This window comes from Eretmochelys imbricata, chromosome 22 (genome assembly GCF_965152235.1).
Source record: "Eretmochelys imbricata isolate rEreImb1 chromosome 22, rEreImb1.hap1, whole genome shotgun sequence".
Classification (NCBI taxonomy): Eukaryota; Metazoa; Chordata; order Testudines; family Cheloniidae; genus Eretmochelys; species Eretmochelys imbricata.
In genome coordinates this window covers 14,635,624-14,655,481 of record NC_135593.1, presented here as the reverse complement: position 1 = coordinate 14,655,481, position 19,858 = coordinate 14,635,624, and the positions used below count along the sequence as shown (strand labels likewise).

General features: G+C 52.8%; 1 protein-coding gene across 1 annotated transcript; it reads left to right on the top strand.

The window, feature by feature from the left end:
* Positions 1 to 9,790: 9,790 nt before the first annotated feature.
* RNF26 (ring finger protein 26) lies at positions 9,791 to 15,938 on the top strand. The gene is made up of 2 exons (XM_077839804.1): positions 9,791 to 9,896; positions 10,246 to 15,938. The coding sequence occupies exon 2, from the start codon at positions 10,290 to 10,292 to the stop codon at positions 11,799 to 11,801; it is 1,512 nt and encodes a 503-aa protein (XP_077695930.1). The 5' UTR covers positions 9,791 to 9,896; positions 10,246 to 10,289; the 3' UTR covers positions 11,802 to 15,938.
* The last annotated feature ends 3,920 nt before the right edge of the window (positions 15,939 to 19,858 follow it).

Here is a 19,858-nt window from a genome sequence, read left to right as displayed (position 1 = left end):
TCATTCTTCCCATTCCTCTGACATCCCCCAGCTCATTCCTAGCATCCCTGCTGGGCTCTGCCCAGGGCGTGACCCGAAGGCACCCATAACCCAGACAGCTGGCTGCAGGCATGGATCAGGGCTCAGAATTTCATCAGGCCAAGATCCAGAGGAGCTGGTTCTTACCCCAGCTTTGCGGTCCACCAACAGTCCCCTCAATATGAGCAGTAGCTAGAGTGAAGTGTAGAGCAAGCTGGGTCTAGGCAAGTTTCCCCCCCAACAGCTCTTCCAGTGCCCCCTGATCCTGATACTCTATTCCAGCTCTGCCTGTGCCTCATAACCATGCCCTCCGCACCTCAGGGCCACTAGGGGGATGTTCTTCTGCAGATGAGGTGTAGAAGTGGGGTCCTGAAGACTTGACTCTTTGAAAGTAATGCTTATACTGAGCCCTTCTATTGCACGCTGCATCCAGGCATCTCAGGGCTGTATCAACATCCCCATTTTACAGTGGGAGAAACTGAGGCAGGGAGGGGTGACTTCCCCAAGGTCACACAGTAAGTCAGTGGCAGAACTGGGAACTGAGCACAGGTCTCCTGATTCCAGAGCCGGCGTACCCGAGCTCCTCGCGAAGCTTCAGCCGGAGACAAGCGGCTTCATTTCTTGTCTAAAACAATTACACACCGAGCTGCTGAACAGCTGTCCTGTTCCACCCCCAGAGGTGGCTGCATTGCAGAGGCAGGGTCAGTCTCACCACCCCTTACCTAGCAACATCTCTGTGAGCTGGGACTAAGGTTTACAAAGTGCTCGGAAGATGAAACGTTCTATGTACAGGGGGTGCCGGAACAATGTGTACAGTGGGGGTGCTGAGAGCCATTGAACCAAATTGCAAACCCTGGGTAGGATGGAAACCACCTGAAGCCAGGGGGTGCTGCAGCACCCTCAGCACCTGTAGTTCCAGCACCTATGTCTATGTACGTGTTAAAACCAGGCGATCACCATCTGCCCAGGGAGTCCCAGTTTCCCTGTTCCCCTGGGGCTCAGCCGTAGCTGCTGTGAGCTGGAACTCCAGCTACCCATCATGCCAGCTGAGCTCTGGGTCTGTTTCACTGGCCTGCTCACGTCCAAATGAGCGTAAATGACTTCTAATGAGGTTAGGGGAGGCTAATTATTTTGTTCGGCCTGGAGAAGAGGGAGCGGTGAGTTCATTCAGTTCTCGTGGGTGGCTGTAATCGGGTTAGAGCTATGCGGCGCACATGGGGTCGATGGGCTATATCCAGAGAGGCGGGCCAGGGGCTAGCACCTGCTACTGCTGTCGATTCCTTTCCCAAGGCAAATCAGCGTGACCTCCAGCAACTGCCTAGCATGGCCTGCAATAAGCAGAGCTAGCTCAGCAACCTCTGGGGGTCAGGCTGAGAACTTGGAGACGTGGAGGAATTCGGGGAGGGGACTCGGTGCTGGGCTATAATGGAGGTGACACAAAGGAACTTCAGTGACAGGGGTTTCCAGGCAGATGGGATGCAGTCAGAGCTCAGCAACAGGGATTCCTGGATGCTGTGATCTACTTCTTGTGATGCAGTCATCAGCGACAGGGATTCCCAGACGCTGCAGCGTACTGGCGGACGGTGGGAATACAGTCAGTGCCTTCGAGCCGGCAGCTCCTTCGTGCTGGGCTACAACAGTCAGTACCAGGCTGTCTCCGCCCTAGAGCGGCTCCCAGCCCCCTCTCTCCGAGGGGTGACGCACCCCCATTGGAGGAAGGAGGTGTCAGCACAGTCGAAGCAGCCGTGTGCCACCTCTTTCCCTCCCTTTCCAACGGAAGGATGGTGCACACCTGCCCCCCGGGGCCTGGGCCGCAGCTACAGTGACCCCGCATTTGCTACAGGGGTTTTGGCAGCCACACAGACTGGGGAGTGGCGATTCTGCTCTAGCACTGCCTGATGTCAGGAGGGACAGGGAGACTGGGCTGTGGGCAGGAGATGTGGCCATGGAGGAGCTAGGCACAATGAGCAGAGGGTCCATCATGACTGGCTCCCAGAAGAAAGAGGTGGGAGGGGGAGGAGAGGTAAGGAGACAGGAGGGAAGCAGGTGCAGCGAGGGATGGGCTGACATGGTGCCTGCTCGTCCCAGGACGACTCGTCTCCCACTTCCCCAGCTCAGGGGCCTGAACAAATCAGCGAATGAAACTGACAGAGGCTGCCTCAGATTTTTGAAAAAATTGTTAGAAATCCAAACATGACCAGAAATGCTCAAAATATCTCCCTGTATCCCCCTCCCATGGGGAGCCAGGCCCCCAGAGTGGGCGTGAGCCTTGAGGGAACGAGACACACACGGCCGGAGAGAACCCAGGGAGGACACACCCATGTACATGCATGCACCCCCCCGCTCCCCCCTCCCGCAGAATGCCACACGCAGGAAGAGAAGGAGCACAGAATGGGTGGAAAGAGGATGTAGGGAACGCAAGGTGAAAGCCTGAGCAGCAGAAGGGAACCCTGGGGAGGAGGAGTGGAGGATCCAGAGGGACGGGGGTGAGAGAGGGTAGGTTTTGCTGCTCCAATAATTAAGACAATGATCCTGAAGGTGACCAGCATTAAAAAGCGCCCAGGAGTTAACTCCGCGCTGTTTGGGTTTGTTCAGGAGCTGGCACGAGCCCTGGGGCAAGCGGCAGTGCTGGCTAGTGAAATCCTGGAAGCAGCTAGTGAAGGGCAGAGTACTAGGACAGGACACTGCTCGTTTGGACAAAGCATTGCTAGATTGGACTCGGCCCGTCACAAGCCCCTTTCCCCTTTAGGATGGCAAAACACTTCAACAGCCCAGGCAGATTTTGGCACTATCCCCGTTCCATAGCTGGGTAAACAGAGGCACAGGAAGAGGTGGCACGTCCTGCACCAAGGTGACCCAGCACCAGAGCCACAAATAGAACCCAGGAGTCCTGGCTTCCAGCCCCCAGCTGTAACCACTGGCACTTCCCAGAGGTGAGAGAACCCAGGAGTCCCACCTCTCAGTCCTGGACATGAGCAGATTATGCTCCCTGTCAATATTACCAGCAATGCCTCGTAACGCCTGGTACCTCTTGGCCAGTCTAGGGAGTAGCAGTGCAGAGCAGCTCCTAGGGCTGAATAGCTGCGGCCCCCGGATTGCTCATAGCCAGGAGTGCGGCCAGCTCCATGGATAACTTTCCCATGGCTCATCCAGTTCGCTGCTTTCCCCTTCCTTAAAAAGCCTTGGGCTCCAGGTCTCGCACACAGAGCTAACGGCTTGTCGTCACCGGCTCCAAAGCCTGAGGAGCCTGGAATGCGTCTCCCGGGAAGGCTCAGGCTCTGTTTGCAGTTTGCTGTGCAACCTCTGAACCTGCAGTGGGGAGCAGGGGAGTGTTGTGTTGGGAACCAGGGGCTGGAATGTCAGCACAGTCCCTTGGGGTGAGCCTCTGGCACAGCCAGGGTGGCATGGGGCTTATTTTGGATACTGGGGAATTAAAGTAAAAATATCCTTCCCAGCAGCCAATGCTGAGCCTCTGCTGCCAGACCCAGAGACCGTGGGTTCTTCTGACTGCAGGAGCAGTTGGAAGCTGGCCATAAATGTAATGCTTGTGATGAGAAGCTGATAACATTGGCTAGAGCCAGGCGATGCCGCAGGCAGGCAATGTGCAAGCTCCCCCGCTTACCCCCCCCCCCCGCTCTGTAAATATACCTCAACCCCCACCTGCTATTATTCCAGTCCTGGGTCCTCCATACAGCTCTGCCAGCGCACCTCAACCCTGACCTGAAGCCCCCCTTGGTAGTCCAGGCCTGGCCTCCCACGCACCTCAACACTCCTGCTATTTTTCTAATCTGTCACTTCCAGTTGTGCCCGACAGGGCAGGGATTCTGCGACAAGCACAGACCTCCCCTGTGACTAGGATGAGAACTCACTACACTCATGTCGTTGGTGATCTTAACAATATATCAAACCCAGCTCTCCTGAGGCACATGCCTGACGAGTTAACACTCCTTCCACCACCCCGATCCTGCCACCCTTTCCCTTTCTCCTTCAGCTGGCTGAGCACCACCCTCTCACAGAGGAGATCCAGAGATTGCAGCACGCTGCTGGGATGACAATACTGGTGCCATGTGATCAGATACCACGGTGATGGGCTTGGTGTGAGAACCTGAAGAGAACAGAATGCCAGCTGGTCATCAAGCCCTGGCAGTTACCCACTAGTTCTGCCCCAGTCCCTTAGGCTGGGGTCACACGTTGACCCCCATTACTGGAAATCCAGCATCCCCACCAGGCACCTTGCAGGCCTCTGATCACTGTTCTGTTGGGTCCCCCAGCAACACCACCAGCCTGAAGTCCAACAGACAATGCAGCCTCCAATTCTGCTTCATCTTAACCTACTGGCCATCCAGACAGGGATCCACATGCTGCAGAGTCCTTCCCCCCAGCCCAGCAGGTTCTCAGACACTGATCCAAGACGAGAGCGGCCTCAGGGGCAGCTCCCCACCACCTCATCCGCTCTCTCTCCTTTGTTCAATCGACCTGCAAACCTGCCCCCGAGCGGTCATTGAATACAAGGAGTCCTGAGTGGAGATCACCCTTGGGACCCCCCGTAGCAAAACACCTGGCTCGCTGGCTTTCCTGCAGCCCCAGACACATCTTCCTGCACCGCCTGACATCACGAAGGCTGAAAATATTCCCAAGCACAGTGGGAACGGCGGCAGCTGCAAACCCGCCTGAGCGGCACACAGGGCCACCGAGGGGCTGCGCACAGCAGGGCAGAGCCAGTGCCAGGCTTCGGCGTTCCTAGAAGGACGAACTTTGTAACTGTGTGGCACAGGGTCGAGGTCATTCTCCATAGAACAGTCCTGCCGCCAGCTGCCCTCAGATTGCAGGGGGCGGCTCAGACCAGCATGCAAGCTTCAAAGCTGACCTCCCCCTTTCTTTATGTGCATCTGCAAAGCTCCCCATTTCTCACCCCCCCAGGACAAACGCTTTCTAAACTGATGCCAATGCCCGCAGAGCTCCTGAACAGACCCCACAGTAACAAGCCATCATGCCCAGGCCTCATGAGCACCCCTGTCAACCACAATGTAAAGCAACTACGAGCTTCATTTTTAGAGACAAGCCTAAACCGTTATCCCGGATCCAAACATCCCCAGATTGTACAGATGGGGAAATTGATGCATGAGAAGAGGATGTAACTTGCCCCAAGATCAATCAGCATGTCAGCAACACAGCTGGGAATAGAACCCAGGAGTCCTGATTCCCAGACCTGTGATAACCACTTGACTTCACTGCTGCCCTTTAATTACCTGTGGCGCTTTGAAGCCCAGGGAGGCTCATGCGAACCAGCAACAGCGTCAGAGAAAGCTACCCTGGGGCAGTTGTCCCTGGCCATGGGGCTCAGCTTTGCTCTCTGGTTGTTTTGCATCAGCATCTTGCATACCCTCTAATCCTCAGCCGAGGATGCTACATAGGGTGACCAGGTGTCCCGTTTTTAAAGGACAGTCCTGTTTTCTGGGACTTTTTCTTATATAGGACAGTGGGTGGGGGGTAATAGGAGCCTGTTTTTTCACAGTTGCTATCTGGTCACCCTAATGCTACAGGAGTAGGGCTTGTCAGAGCTCAGGGCAAGGGGAGGAAACGCAGGATAGCACGTTAACGAGCAGCCCTGAGCTCGGGGTATCTGGTTTTAGCAGGCCGAATACATTCTGTTAAATCTATTAAAACCTGGCTTCTCCCAGAGAGCCGGGGCTTTGGAGAAAGAGCACCTGTGTAAACAGAACACAAACAGCTTCTCATCATGGAAAAACCCAACCCCAGCAGTGCCATGGGACAGCCCAGGCAACACAGGGTGAAAATCACAGGGTTGGAGTGATGGGGGCAGCTGCTAGAGGTTTGCACGGCAGGACAAAACTGAAGCCGAGAAATTATTCTAGCACATGACATCGGGTTGCAATTAACCCCTTAGTTTCCCTCTGCAACATTTCCCCTCCCCCACATATTTTGCACAGGGGAGGGGCAAGGAATTCAGGGGCGAGAGGTGAAGAATGTGGAGAGACGATGCAAAATGTTGCAACACAGGGATTCCACCCCACACACCTCCCCAAGCTGTATTCCAGGATTTGTTGTTGTTTTTTGCAAGCAAGATTTTGCAGGATATGAGAGGTTGCCTGTGTAGTTTGGGTTGGTTGGTGACCACCTGAGGCTGACCCCAGTCACAGCCATTTGAGAGGAACGTTGTCAGCATCGATCTGTATATGTTAAAAATAATAATTCCTTCTTGTGTTGAGATGATTAAAAGCAAAGCAGTTTTAACGTCTGCTTTGCTTTCTTTCCAGTTCATGCTTGCTGCTCAACCACCACCCCTAACGAGAGGCAGAACGGGCTCTTGATAGGGGCAGTGGGCTGAGAATTGGGAAATCAGTCCCATTAGGATTTGTATTGCACTTGCAGCGATAAGGCAGCAGCTCAGGATGGCCGAGGTGAGAGGCCCGTGGTCCTGAGGCAGCCTGGTCTGGTACAATCAGGGGCACCTCTTCTGTGACACGGCCATATTATGGCCATTACATGTGCTGTCGGGATCTGTGGCTGGGGATCCCAGGGCAGGGTGGGGGAAGGCACCTCTCCTCAGGGAAGGGAATAAAGAGGGGTAGCTGCCCTTGTCTTGGGGGAAGTAAAGGCGGGCTTTGGGGGTGAGAATAAATGGGGTGCTGCCTTTACTCCCTAGGGGGAATAAAAGAAGACCCAGGGGAATGGGTCTTCGACACTAGTGAGGCCTCATCTGGAGTACTGTGTCCAGTTTTGGGCCCCACACTACAAGAAGGATGTGGAAAAATTGGAAAGAGTCCAGCGGAGGGCAACAAAAATGATTAGGGGACTGGAACACATGAGTAATGAGGAGAGGCTGAGGGAACTGGGGATGTTTAGTCTACGGAAGAGAAGAATGAGGGGGGATTTGATAGCTGCTTTCAACTACCTGAAAGGGGGTTCCAAAGAGGATGGATCTAGACTGTTCTCAGTGGTAGCAGATGACAGAACAAGGAGTAATGGTCTCAAGTTGCAGTGGGGGAGATTTAGGCTGGATATTAGGAAAAACTTTTGCACTAGGAGGGTGGTGAAACACTGGAATGCGTTACCTAGGGAGGTGGTGGAATCTCCTTCCTTAGATATTTTTAAGGTCAGGCTTGACAAAGCCCTGGCTGGGATGATTTAATTGGGGATCGGTCCAGCTTTGAGCAGGGGGTTGGACTAGATGACCTCCTGAGGACCCTTCCAACCCTGATATTCTATGATTCTATGAATGGGAGGGAGGCACCATTCCCTAGCCTTGGGGGGTGGGTGGGGTGTACCCATGGGAATAGAGGGGAGTTGTGACCCAGGAACTGGCAGAGGGCACTCTGACGCTTCTCAGGGCAGCCAGGGCTGTGAGTTACCTTGTTGCCACCCGCCTCCAGTGTGTGGGGTTCTTGCCTGTGCCAGCTGGGTGTTAGCTCAAGCACGCTTCTCTGGGCTCCACCAGTCGTGTCTTTGCCCTGTAGGTCGACAATCCGCATACCCCAGCCCATGACTCCTTTCAAAGTGACCCGCTATGGCGTCCAGCCTCTGATCACTGGATACCCACCGAAATCCCAGAGCCTTTGTTCCCAAAGAACAGTGTACCCCAGTTGATTAGTTTTACCTTAGCCCACCCCACCTGTATCATATGCAGCACTTGAGTTCAATGATAAAACAAAAGGAAATTTATTTAAGAAAGAACAGAGATTCAAATATAAACCAGCATGAGAGATGGGAATACATGGTTACATTTAAAGCAACATCATTTCACTCATTCTTGATCTAAAATTTAAACTTCTTTAGACAGGGGGAGAACTTGTTAGTTATCTCCCCAGAAGTTCTCTCCTGTATCTGCAACCAAGCTTAGCTGAGACCCACTTTTTCCGAAACCAACTCACTGCCAGTTTACTTCCTAGGTGAAGGATCCCAGGGGGTGTCTCCAAAATACACAAGAACAGACTTTTGATGTTCACCTGAACATCAGGCTGTCCCACACACCCGCTATTTACCTCTTCCTGTTAAATTTCCTCTTGTTTGAAGATTTCACAGTCCTTCATTAATATTCACCTCAGACTGTAGATGGAGGCCCATTGTGAACCTCACAATACTTAATTTACACGTAAACAGCCAGTGTAGTTGTAGCCGTGTAGATCCCAGGATATTAGAGAGACTAGGTGGGTGAGGTAATATCTTTTATTGGACTAATTTCTGTTGGTGAGAGAGATAATCTTTTGATCTTACACAGAGCTCTTAGATTCATAGATATTTAGGTCAGAAGGGACCATTATGATCGTCTAGTCTGACCTCCTGCACAACGCAGGCCACAGAATCTCACTCACCCACTCCTGCGAAAAACCTCTCACCTATGTCTGAGCTATTGAAGTCCTCAAATCGTGGTTTAAAGACTTCAAGGAGCAGAGAATCCTCCAGCAAGTGACCCGTGCCCCATGCTACAGAGGAAGGCGAAAAACCCCCAGGGCCTCTTCCAATCTGCCCTGGAGGAAAATTCCTTCCCGACCCCAAATATGGCGATCAGCTAATCCCTGAGCATATGGGCAAGATTCACCAGCCAGACACCCAGGAAAGAATTCTCTGTAGTAACTCTGATCCCACCCCATCTAACATCCCATATTTCAGGTCTGGGAAAGGAACTCCTAGTGTCACAACAAACTGCAAGGGGGGGAACAGATTGTTTAGCATAAGTAGTTAGCACATATTGTAAGGGACCATTCAAGGACCATTCCTTTTCCTGAAAGGAAACCTGCACAATACTTTCAAAAGGTGAGTTTGGGAGCTTAAATTCATTACTCAGCTAGACAACAAAAATCATGGACTGAACGTAGACTCTGGATTTATGGCTTATTACAACCATCTGTAACCCACTAACCCCCTCTTTTTGTCCGATGACTGCGAGGGTTTTAACGGACCACTTCCTCTTGAATGAGATTAACAAGGCCTGGGACAGTCCAGTCTGGAAAAGAGACAACTGGGGGGGAATGGTGGTGGGGGATATGACAGAGGTCTATGAAACCATGCATGGTGTGTAATTTACCCCTTCACATAACACAAGAATCAGGGGTCACCCTATGAAATTAATAGGCCGTAGGGTTAAAACAAACAGAAGGCAGTACTTCTCATGACGCACGGTCAACCTGTGGAACTCACTGCCAGGGGGACGTGCGACGGGCGTTAAGTACGGCTGGGTTCAAAAAGAGCACGAGGTAAGTTCAATGGCGGATGGGGTTCACCAAGGGCTAGGAGCCAAGACGCTCAGGGATGCAACCCCGTGCGCCGGCCGCCCCGAAGGGCCAGAAGCTGGGAGTGGACGACGGGGGCGGGACCCCTGGACAATCGCCCTGTTCTGGTCGGGGCAGCGGAAGCATCTGGCCCCAGCCACGGCCTGCCGATCGGATCCTGGGCTGGCTGCTCCACGAGCTGGCCCAGGATCGCCGCGGGGGCCCGGCACCGGCCGGGGGCCACGGGAGGTGAGCCCAGGCTCCGCCTGGGGGTGGCGGAGCCGCCAGGGGGAGAGAGCCCGTCCCCAGCCGCCCTCTGCCCAGGGTAGGGCGCTGTCCCTTTAAATCCTCAGCCCACCCACCCAGCCGGAGCCAGCATTAGCCAATCGCAGGAGCCTTGGGACCCATAGGCCACGCCCCTTCCGTCGGAACGTAAACAGCAAACCCCCCCCCCCGAGTCCTTCAAACAGCCCAATCAGAGCGCGAGCAGGGGCGGTTCTCGCCGCCCATTGGCCGGCGTCCAGCCCCGCCCACTCAAGATGGTGGCGCCCATCCGCGCGGAGGGAGCCCCGGGACGTGGATAAGACTCACCCCCCGCGGGGGGGGAGGGGGGAAGCGATCCGGGGTGCCCCCCCGTGGGAGAGCGGGGTGAGGAGCTGCTCCCCCCCACGCCGCGGAAGGATGGAATCGCCCAGCCGGCACTCCCCCCCCCCCGTCAGAGGACCCCCACCCCTGCGGGATTTCACACCCCCACCCTGCTGGGACCCCTGCCTGAGCGCCCCCCCCGCCTGGTAGCAAGGAAACATCCCCCCACCCCACCCCCCGCAGCCAGGATCTTGAAACGCTAAAGTGACCCCCCCCCCCGGCACATTTAGCCACCAGAGGATCCTCTTCTCCTCCAGCTGCCTGGCAGGACCCTCCCCACCCCCTGGGAACCATCCCCATCCCTTCCGCTTTTCCCATCAGAGCCTGACCCTTCTCTTTTCCTCCAACCCAGCTGCTGTAGTTCACGCCGGGACCCCCCTCGTCAGGGCGCGAGCCATGGATCTAGTGTTCCTGGTCGTCAACGGCATAGGGATGGCCCTGGATTTCTTGAGCCTCCTGCTCGATGTGAACTTCTTCCTGGTCTCCACCTTGGTCTCCGTGCTGGTCTGGCTCATCACGTTCGTCTACAACCTGCCCAGTGCATTGGTGGCTGGTGTGATCCAGTGCTGGAACGGGACTTTGTTCTCCTTGCTGTACCTGGTGGAGGCGCTTTGCTGCCTGGCCCTGGGCTCTGTCCAAACGGTCACTGGCCTGTTCCGAGGCTTCTGCTCCAGCCTGGAGAGTCTGAAAGTGATCGGGAACCTGTTCTCGCACCTGGTCCTGAGAAGCAAGGAACTTGTGCACCGAGGGCTCTGGAATGTGGTTGGCTCTGGCCAGTCGCTCCTGAGGCAGGTATGCGAAGTGTTTACCATTGTCATGAGCCTCCTCGCCTACTTCGTTAACAGCATCATCAACATCTGCCTGATCGGCACCCAGAATCTGGTGCTGGCCCTGTGGGACTCCATCATTGGCCCTTTCCTAAGAGTCACAGACCTCCTCTCTGCTTTCCTTGCTCACATGTCTAGCAGTGCCATTGCCATGTCCATTCTCGTGTGGTCACCCTGCCAGCTGGCATTCGAACTCCTAGAGTCCATGAGCAAACTCCTGGTTAATGTCTTCTTCCTGAATCTTTATGGCCTAGTGTTGCTCGCCCTAATTGTCACAGTCAGCATCTTAGTCCTCAACCCTGAGCTGACAAGGACGCTGGCAAACCATGTGTTGGGATACCTGAATACCTTGCCTTCCTACCACCGCCTGCGGAGGGACATCTGGCGCCTCTATCAGATTGTGCTCTTGTCACTGGGGATGGTCGTGAGCTCCCATGCTTGGCGCAGGGTAGCAGGCTGGGGTCTCCAAATGGCCAACTGGAATGGAGGAGGCAGAGCAACAAATCAACAGGTCAATCAAGAGCCACAAGGTGCAGAGGCCAACCAAGGCAGGCAAGGGGCAGCTGCAATCATTCATAGGCCAGTTGCTCTTGGAGGAGCTCATCAGAGAAGACCAGGGCTGCCTGGAGCCAATCAGCAGGGTGCAGGTGGTGCCCGTCAGGTGCAGCAGCCAGCAGCCAGAGGACATGAGGACCAACATGACACGAACGTTGAGCAAGGATCAAATGTGCAACCAGCCTCTGGTCGAAATGCCACAGCAGGGCAGCGCCTCCAGCCACCAGGCGAAGGACCAAGCACATCACGAGCCAAAGCTCTGAGGAAAGAGCAGCTGAATGCTTCGGAGGAGGACAGCGAGGATGTCGTTTTGGAGAATGACCCGTGGATGCTCCTGAAAGAACAAGAAGAACGTAAAAAATGTGTCATCTGCCAGGACCAAAGCAAGACAGTCTTGCTCCTGCCCTGCAGGCACTTGTGCCTCTGCCAACAATGCACCGAAATCCTACTGCAGCAGGCCATCTACCAGCGCAACTGCCCACTCTGCCGACAGATGATATTGCAGACTCTCGACGTGTACTTGTGAGTTCGGGGTGTTGCTTAATCTACATTCCACCGGGCTTACCCGGTGTGCCAGCCAGCAAGGAGAATCCTGGGACCCTGGCTTCACGGTGGTGTTACTTTCTGTGTTGGTACGCGGCAGTAGCTCAACGCTTTCTATGCCACCAGGAGTTTTCCAAAGAACCGAGAATGGCACTGAAACAGAGAGAACATTAGAAGCTTGGTTTCACTAATATTATGGTGTAACTTGCTTGTCACTGCCACTGGAAAGCACAGCAGCTGGTCTCAATAATGGACTGAAAGGTTTTGGCAGTTGAACATTCTGTATTTCAAGGACTTTTGCCCGGAGTGCAGAATCTTCCTCTGTTGGTTCATCATATAGAGTATCCAAAGCAAGGCTTGAAAAAGGCTCCAGACACTTCCTAGCAAAAGTGTGCTATGAAAGATGAAGGCTGTGCCCTGGTAAGAAACTCAGCTGTTAGGAAAAAGCAAATGCTGGAATTCCAACCCTGCTATTAGGAGCAAGGCAGGCTTGGCTAATGACTGCCTGAAAATCTTGGCATTTCTCCTCTTCTCTCAGCTGTTGAGAGGGAGAGGGAGCTCTTCTTGTTCCCCCTTACCCTCCTGCTTTCTTGTAGGGGGGCAGGAAGGGAGTTGAGTGGCTGACATTGACACGTTCTTGGTCAGTTTCACAGCAGACTACAGTGCTGTCTTATCAATTTCACACTGATGCCCCAGGCTCACAGGTCCAGATTCTCAAAGATATTTAGGCCTCAAATGCCTATCAATTTCAATGGGAGCTGGGCACTTAAATACTTTTGAGGATCTCGGCTACAGCCCCTAGTGAGTGGGCAAGTGCATCTTTCAAGCCTGATCCAAAAGACTGGCTCGTGATCTCGACAGCAAGAGGCCTATTTGGCTTTTGGTTGCAGAAGGACACCCTGTGCAGTCTTTAATCATTTCTTCAGAAACTGTCACAGTATTTTGGATCCTGGTGCCATCTGGGGTCTTGATTTTTTCTTTTTCCCCTTCAAAAGCTGGTAATGCAGGGGGGAAATTACTAGGCTGTGGGATTTTTCCAGCTCATTTTCCCCACTTCTCTCAGGGCCCCTCCTCCTCGAGAGAGACGCAAGTTAGAAGCCAAATGTTGCTACTGGGGAGAACACAAACTCTTCCCAGTTTAACTTACCATAGAGTTAAGTCAGAACCTCATTGGATACACTTGCATGTAATTAGCACAGATCACCTATGCAAGATAGCACATTCCAGACTCCTTGCACAGCTTTTCTTTTCTTTTCTTTTTTTTTTTTGGGATGGGGGGTGTTTGAGTGGGGGAGAGGAAAGCTGACTCTTTTTTCCTTTTGAAGATTTTCTTCTCATGAATGTGGTGCTGTTTTAACAGCCCTGGAGACTGAAGGCCTCCATTTATCCACAGAACAGGTCCAGCTTGGGCAGCAGCAATGCAAGCATCCACATCTCCCTGTACTTCCCTCCACACTCAGAGGGTCCCCTTTAGAAGGGACTTGATTCTCCGTGACCTACTCAACCCATGGCCTTTACTGAGACTGCTCTAGAGCCATCCCGTTGTAACTGTCTTCACTGTCTCCCAGACTGGGTTGGAATTGAAGGAGTGGTCTCCGAGGGGGGAAGCTCCAAATCCCAATGCTGGACCGCTGAGACATGCAGACTCTGGGGAGCAAGTACTTTTCCATGTGGGATGAAGCTGTGATTGCACATATAGGGATTGTAATTTAGAGTGGGATTATATAGTGTTGAGTTTTACCCACAGCCTGAAATGTGAAACATATCATGAGATCTCCTTTGCTTGTGCACCATCCCCTTGCAGTGAAACTTAGCAGTAGTCTCTGGACTGGAAGGTCTGGAGGGCCTGTCAACATTTTGCCAGTAAGCGTAATTCCAAGAGATCAGTGAGCTGACAAATACATATTTAAACTAAAACCCTCTCGTGTTCCCGGATGCTTGAGATGGGTTATAAGAGTGCCAGAATCAATTTAATTGTCAGTACTTACATTGGAAAGAGTCCCTGGACCACAAGACAAGAGGCTGAGGGCTGTTTTTCTTCTCTCTCAAGCTAATAAATAATTGATAGTTGGTCTGACCCCAAATGAAGCCCTGTATTAAGGCCAGAGAGCACTTGGGGAGGGTCGAATGAGTTTGTTTACACTGCAGAATTCTACTATGTCATAACGAGACGTGGGCTAGTCGGTGTGAATGTAACTGAACAGTTATAAGCACTTCGTGGGACGTTGTTACAGCCTCAGGGTGAAATGCTGGCTGTGCTGATGGCAATGGGAAAATTGACTTCAGTGGGTGCAGGATTTACCCCTGGTCTCGCTCTGGCGTTAGTATATGAGGCGGCCCCTGCATGGAGGCCAGAACCGAACAGTTCTACCAAGGGTGGGGCACTGTGCTGCCCTGCAGAGCATGGCACACAACGGCCTGTAGGAAGACCCCCTGTATTTGTGTGCTTGACGGTCTTAGGGAGGCTGATCCAGGCATTGGCGAAGAGTTTCAGGGCGGAGCTTCACCTGGCAGATGAGTGTGAAGGGTGAGATGCAGAACCTGTGAGGTTAAGCTTCTAACCTCGAAAGCTGCAAGGGAGCAGTGCTGCTACTGGGCCACTGACACGTAAAATGATGCAGGTTTCACTTTCTGATCAATAAAAAAAGAATCCTAGACAAGCATTTGAATGGCTGCTGTGTGATGCCGCTGGCAAGGGGATGAAAAATATCCTTCTCTGCCCCTTCTGAGTGCCTTACACTTGAAATCTAGGGTGACAAAAGTGAGATGTCACCGAATCAACTTCTGCCCTCGCTTGTAACCCACGCAGCCAGAGGTACAATATGGGCCCTGCCTATTCTGACACACAGCCAGGCTTGCAATCCTCATGTTTACAATCTCTTACTTTGCTACTTTAGAAAAAAATTTCCTTCCCCCCCAGCTGCAGTCTGTTTCAAATGTTGCTTTCCTCTCCATCTGGCCAGTCCCTTTCATTTTCTGCCTCACCTCCATTTTCAAACACTGCAGGGGGATGTTGAAATCCAAACGGAGAATTGTTTATTTTCTAAAAAGAAAAGGAGTACTTGTGGCACCTTAGAGACTAACCAATTTATTTGAGCATAAGCTTTCATGAGCTACAGCTCACTTCATCGGATGCTGTAGCTCACGAAAGCTTATGCTCAAGTAAATTTGTTAGTCTCTAAGGGGCCACAAGTACTCTTTTCTTTTTTCAGATACAGACTAACACGGCTGCTACTCTGAAACCTGTTTATTTTTTGTGAATTCCCCTGGAAATGCTCTGATTGATTTGTAGAGTTTGTATAACCCACCCCCCAATCACCACAAGAGCGTCTCAAAGCGCAGCAGAATGGTGGCTGTGGGGCTGGGCCAAAGCTCCTTCCCGGTGGTACGTGTGTTCTGTCCCTTCAGAAAGTGCTCCAGGGCCTTAGTGCTGATGGGCTGGGGGGAAAGACCATGCCAAGTAACAAAGCTCATAGCTGCATTGCTAAAATCCCAAGTGTATTTGTGGTATTATTCATGCCACAAATTGCACAGGCACAATCTAATACAGTAGCACGGGTCAGCTGGTGTAAATGGGCAGAGAGCTATGCCCAATTCAGCCTGAGGAGGATCTGGCCGAAGAGGCTTCTTAGGCTCTTGGGGAGGTGCAGCGTCCATAACTGTACGTAATGCTTTCCACCTGCTCCAGCACAGATGAGGCTATTCCACTTCTTCCTAACCATCCCCCTTGGAAGCTGGAGGCAGGCAGAGGCCTGCGCAGCGAACCCGGCCCTCTTGGTAAAGTTAGCCAGACCCTCCCCATTTGTGCCTTCGTAAAAAGCTGGCTCCCTCATGGCTGCTCTCTGGCTGCTCTGCTTCAGGGGTTTATTTTGAGCGATTGCTTTTCTAACGTAATCCCCTGAGGGAGAGAGTTTTGTATCGGGCTTTCTGGGGGACTTCTCTTCCCAGAGCTCACTGCTGCTTCCCTTCCTATCCAGTCTTTTTTGATGTTTTAAAAGTCAGTCTCTCTGCCTTTTTAGGGGCTGTTATTTGCTGTCCAGAAAAGCTGTGTGTTTTAAGGTTAACTCTTTGCACTACTAACCTGACTCTGCACATTAAAGTCTCCTTTGCAAAAACCAAACTGCCTATGGCCCTGTTCTTGGGAGTGCTCCAACTGCGGGAGGGCCACCTCCCCACAGGGATACTGGTGTTGAACTTCATTTCCGCTCATCTCTGGCCCCCTGGAAAAGGGAGAAAGCCCTGCAGCCAGAGATTGCAGGCTTTAATCAGCAGGGAACCTGCAGCTTTAGCAAGAGAGTTCTGAGCAAAAACGACAAGGGTGAAGAACAGGGTAGGACGCGGTGGGGGTGGGCAGAGAGGGCTGGGGGGAGCATGTTCAGATCGTGCACACAACCAGAGAGGGAGAGGAGGGGACCCTTCAGGGGTGTGGTCAGGCCCTAGGCAGATATGGGGATGGTGTGTCAGGGGTGTGCTTGGGCGTAACACACAGTTAACCTTCAACTGGGGAAGCTTGGCCACTTGCATGCACAAGTGCAGCTATGGCTAGTGCCCCCCTTTGCCTCCCACGTCCCAGTTGTGTGAAACAAAACGAGCAGGCAGTAAAAACCGGCCAAGTTCTCTGTCAATATCCCTGCCCTCCAACCTCTTTCAGAGCCATGTTCCCTCACTCACTGGTATCTGTTATTTGTATATATGTTCTTCTTGCAACCAGATCAGGTCTTGGGCAGTGGGGAGAACCCAGCCAACAGGAAAGCTTCAGCGTTTACAGGTCAGCTGGGTTTTGCGTTATGCTGTACGGAAGGGAACAAAAAAAATCTGAAATTAGTTCATTTTTTTCTCAGCAGGAAAAAGCTTTCCCCTCACCCTCTCATAATAAATAATAATATAATAAAATAGTGGTTAGATTTTGCTCTAGCTTTCCAAAGAGAAATCTAGGAAATCTTTGAGCTTAGCCCAAGCACGGAAAAGTTCAACCCCCACAGAAGGCTTTGCAGAAATTTCTGAGCATGCGGAGACATGTGGCTCAGCATAGACGCCACCTTATCTGATACTCTGGGGGGCTTGGGCAAGTTGCTTCCCTTCTCAGTGATTCAGCTTCTCCAGCTGTGAAATGGGGATGATGATCTGGACCTACCCCCCAAGGGTGGATGGGAGGCTAATTTATTCATGCCTGCAAAATGTGACACTTCAGGGTATCTCTAGGAGGCACTATAAGCAGAGAGAGAAGACCCAGAAAGGAGGATGTTTCACTTATTATGTGTCTAGATAACATTTCCTTGTAACAATATGGAAGCCACAACTATCTGGCTTCCTATCAATTATGCTTTGAGGTCTGTGAAAGTGCAGTGGCTGTTTAATGTGTTATCCTTCACGTCCTGTCCTGAGTTGCTGGACGGATATGCATGGGTAAGCATGCTGCTTTTCAACCCAGAGGTGGTTGCATTTCACTAGTGGATGAACTATTCTTGCATATAGTTTGGAGCCACGAAATGGGAAGGAGTTCTGGCTTCCAGTTCCCTGATCTAAATGCTCAACAACCCCAGTCCCAGAGTAAGGAACATAATCCAGGAGTCCTAAAGCTCAGACTCCTCCACTCTAGTCAATAGAAAACACCCCCTCCCAAAGCCAGGACTAGAACCAAGGAGTCCTGGCTCTCAGTGCCTGCTCCAGCCACCTTGAAGGTCTGCGTTCCTTTGGGAGATGAATGTCTCTAATGCTGCCTCATCTCTCTGCAGCCCTTGTGTGGGCGAACTCCCACCCCCACCTCTCGGCACGTACGCAGCACTTCCTAGCTCTGAATATTAGCTAACTCATCCCCTCACCCTCTTCTTCGCTGGGGAAACTGAGACATTGCAAGGTTCAGCCCCACATTTTCCAGGGTGCCCACCATTAGTCCGACACATGATTTCCAGAGATAATCCATGCCCGCAGTGCCTAATGAATTCAGGTAGAAATGCAAGGTGTGGGGGTGCTCAGCACTTCTGCAAATTAGGCACCCCAAACTAGAGACCCCCACATTTGGAGGCCACTGTTGAAACCCTGAGCTTAAAGGGCTTGCCCAAGGCTACAAGGCTAATCCACAGCAGAGCAGGGATTAGAGCGGCTTCGCTGAGGATCTGGTTATCTGTGCAGATGCTACCAGTGCCGACCTCCCGAGCCAGCCGAAGGCTTGTGGGAAGGAAACATGCCATGCTGGAACCTGGCGGTGCTCTCTCTACCCGCCCACCCTGCAGCTGCTGCTGGCCTAGCAGAAGGAAGTTATTTTTTGGCTAACATTCCTGTAGCCCATTAAGACTCTTTATTACAAGCAGCAGAGAGCTGGGTTCGGAAGGCCGGCTCTTCCCCTGGGAGCCATCAGGCCTGTGGTTTTACTTACTCCCTGGCTGTTACAGCAGGCAATTAACAAAAAAATGCAACTGTACATTCCCTGCCGCCCTGCTCCCAGCGAGTCTAGGCAGATCGCAGGGTTATTGATACCTGCACTCAACCTTTTCCCTTAATAACTCACCCATTAAGTGGCAGCTCCTGGACTCGCTGTTCTGGCTGCTGTTAAAAATGTACCTTCCAGCCGGCTTCGTGTTAGCACAGGGCTAGTGAAATATTCATGGGCCGAGAGCTGGAACGTGGACCAGCTGAGGGGTGGGAAAGTGACCCTGCACTGTGATCCCTCAGTGCAAACAACTGTCGTGGTTTGAGCAAATTCCAGCCAGCTCTCCTGTGCCCCTTTGGGACAGTGAGACCTAGGCTATCCCGGGGGATTTGTCCCAATTCTAGCCACCACTGCAAACCCCAGCATGGGCAGGCAAAGCTGCTATAGACTGCCCGATTTGCAGTGGTGCAGCTTAACCCGGTTCCAATCATGCCTGCGGCTCCCTGGTGCAAATCCGGACTTACAACAGCTTTGCCTGTCTGTACTGAGTGTTTCCCTGCTGGAGCTGTACAAGAGCCTGGAATCTCCAGCCTGGAGAAAGCCTTGGTCTGGTGGCACGTGGGGGAGATCTCTTTACACCCCCCGGTCAGATTGCCATCCTACTCCAGACAGGGCATGGGTTAGTGGCTTAAGCATCAGGCTTCACTGCCCACACCCTGGAACAATAGCAGCTGGGTCCTTTGTCCAGCAGAAGGGGAGGAACAGAATTCCAGGTAGCCCTGGAAAGTGTTTGGGTGGAACCCTTAAAAATCCAGGCTCTGTGCAGACATTCACCAGCAAGTGGCATTTATGGTAGGAGTTGGGGTCTTTGGCTAAAATCCACCACCCTGCACTGTTTTAATGTGCGCTGGCCACCGGGCAACTCCCCAGAGGCAGTTGCATTTCAGCAGGGCATTTTGATCCCTGCGTGCATAGCAGGCAAAATATAATTAATCCCTCCCAAAGGGCTTCCCAGCCTCTGGCACACTCCTGCACCTGGAGGTGGATCCAGAGCAGCCTAGAGACTCTTCTCATCCTCTGGCCTCGCAGCTTCAGCCCCGCCAGACTGTGTGGTCCCGAGCAGCCAGTGCTGGCTCCGTGGCTCAGAGGGGGGATGAAGCAGAAGGAAGGGAGATGAGCTGGGAGGGGAGATGCCCTCCTGACGGGAACACATGTGGGAGTTTGAGGCTGGGGAGCTGGACATCTCAGCCTGCACAGCCCAGAGCCTGGCAGAGCTGCCTGGTGCTCACGTGCAGCAAGGGGCCTGGATTGCATTAGTGGGGACGGAAGGAGGAAGAGGCTGGAGACCAGAGGAGGCGGCGTTGAGGTACTAACCAGGGGACTGGGTTACTCCTTGGGATCAGGCTTGGGTCTCTGGCCCATACGTGGCCGCCTGGGTGGACTGAGTTTGGCTGGTCTCAGTCTAGCTCCTGGCTTGCACAGCACAGAACCACCAACTCTGCTGGCACCAATGGTCTCAGAAGGGCCAAGGAGTGACTGGGCTGGTCACAGGTCCCAAGGAGGGGATAGTAATTACAAGCAAACTCCACCTGGAAGAGCCGCAACTCATCTGGCTCCCATTGCCTGAGCAGTAGCCCCTCTCTTGAGCAGCTTCTGCCTAATCTGGGCAA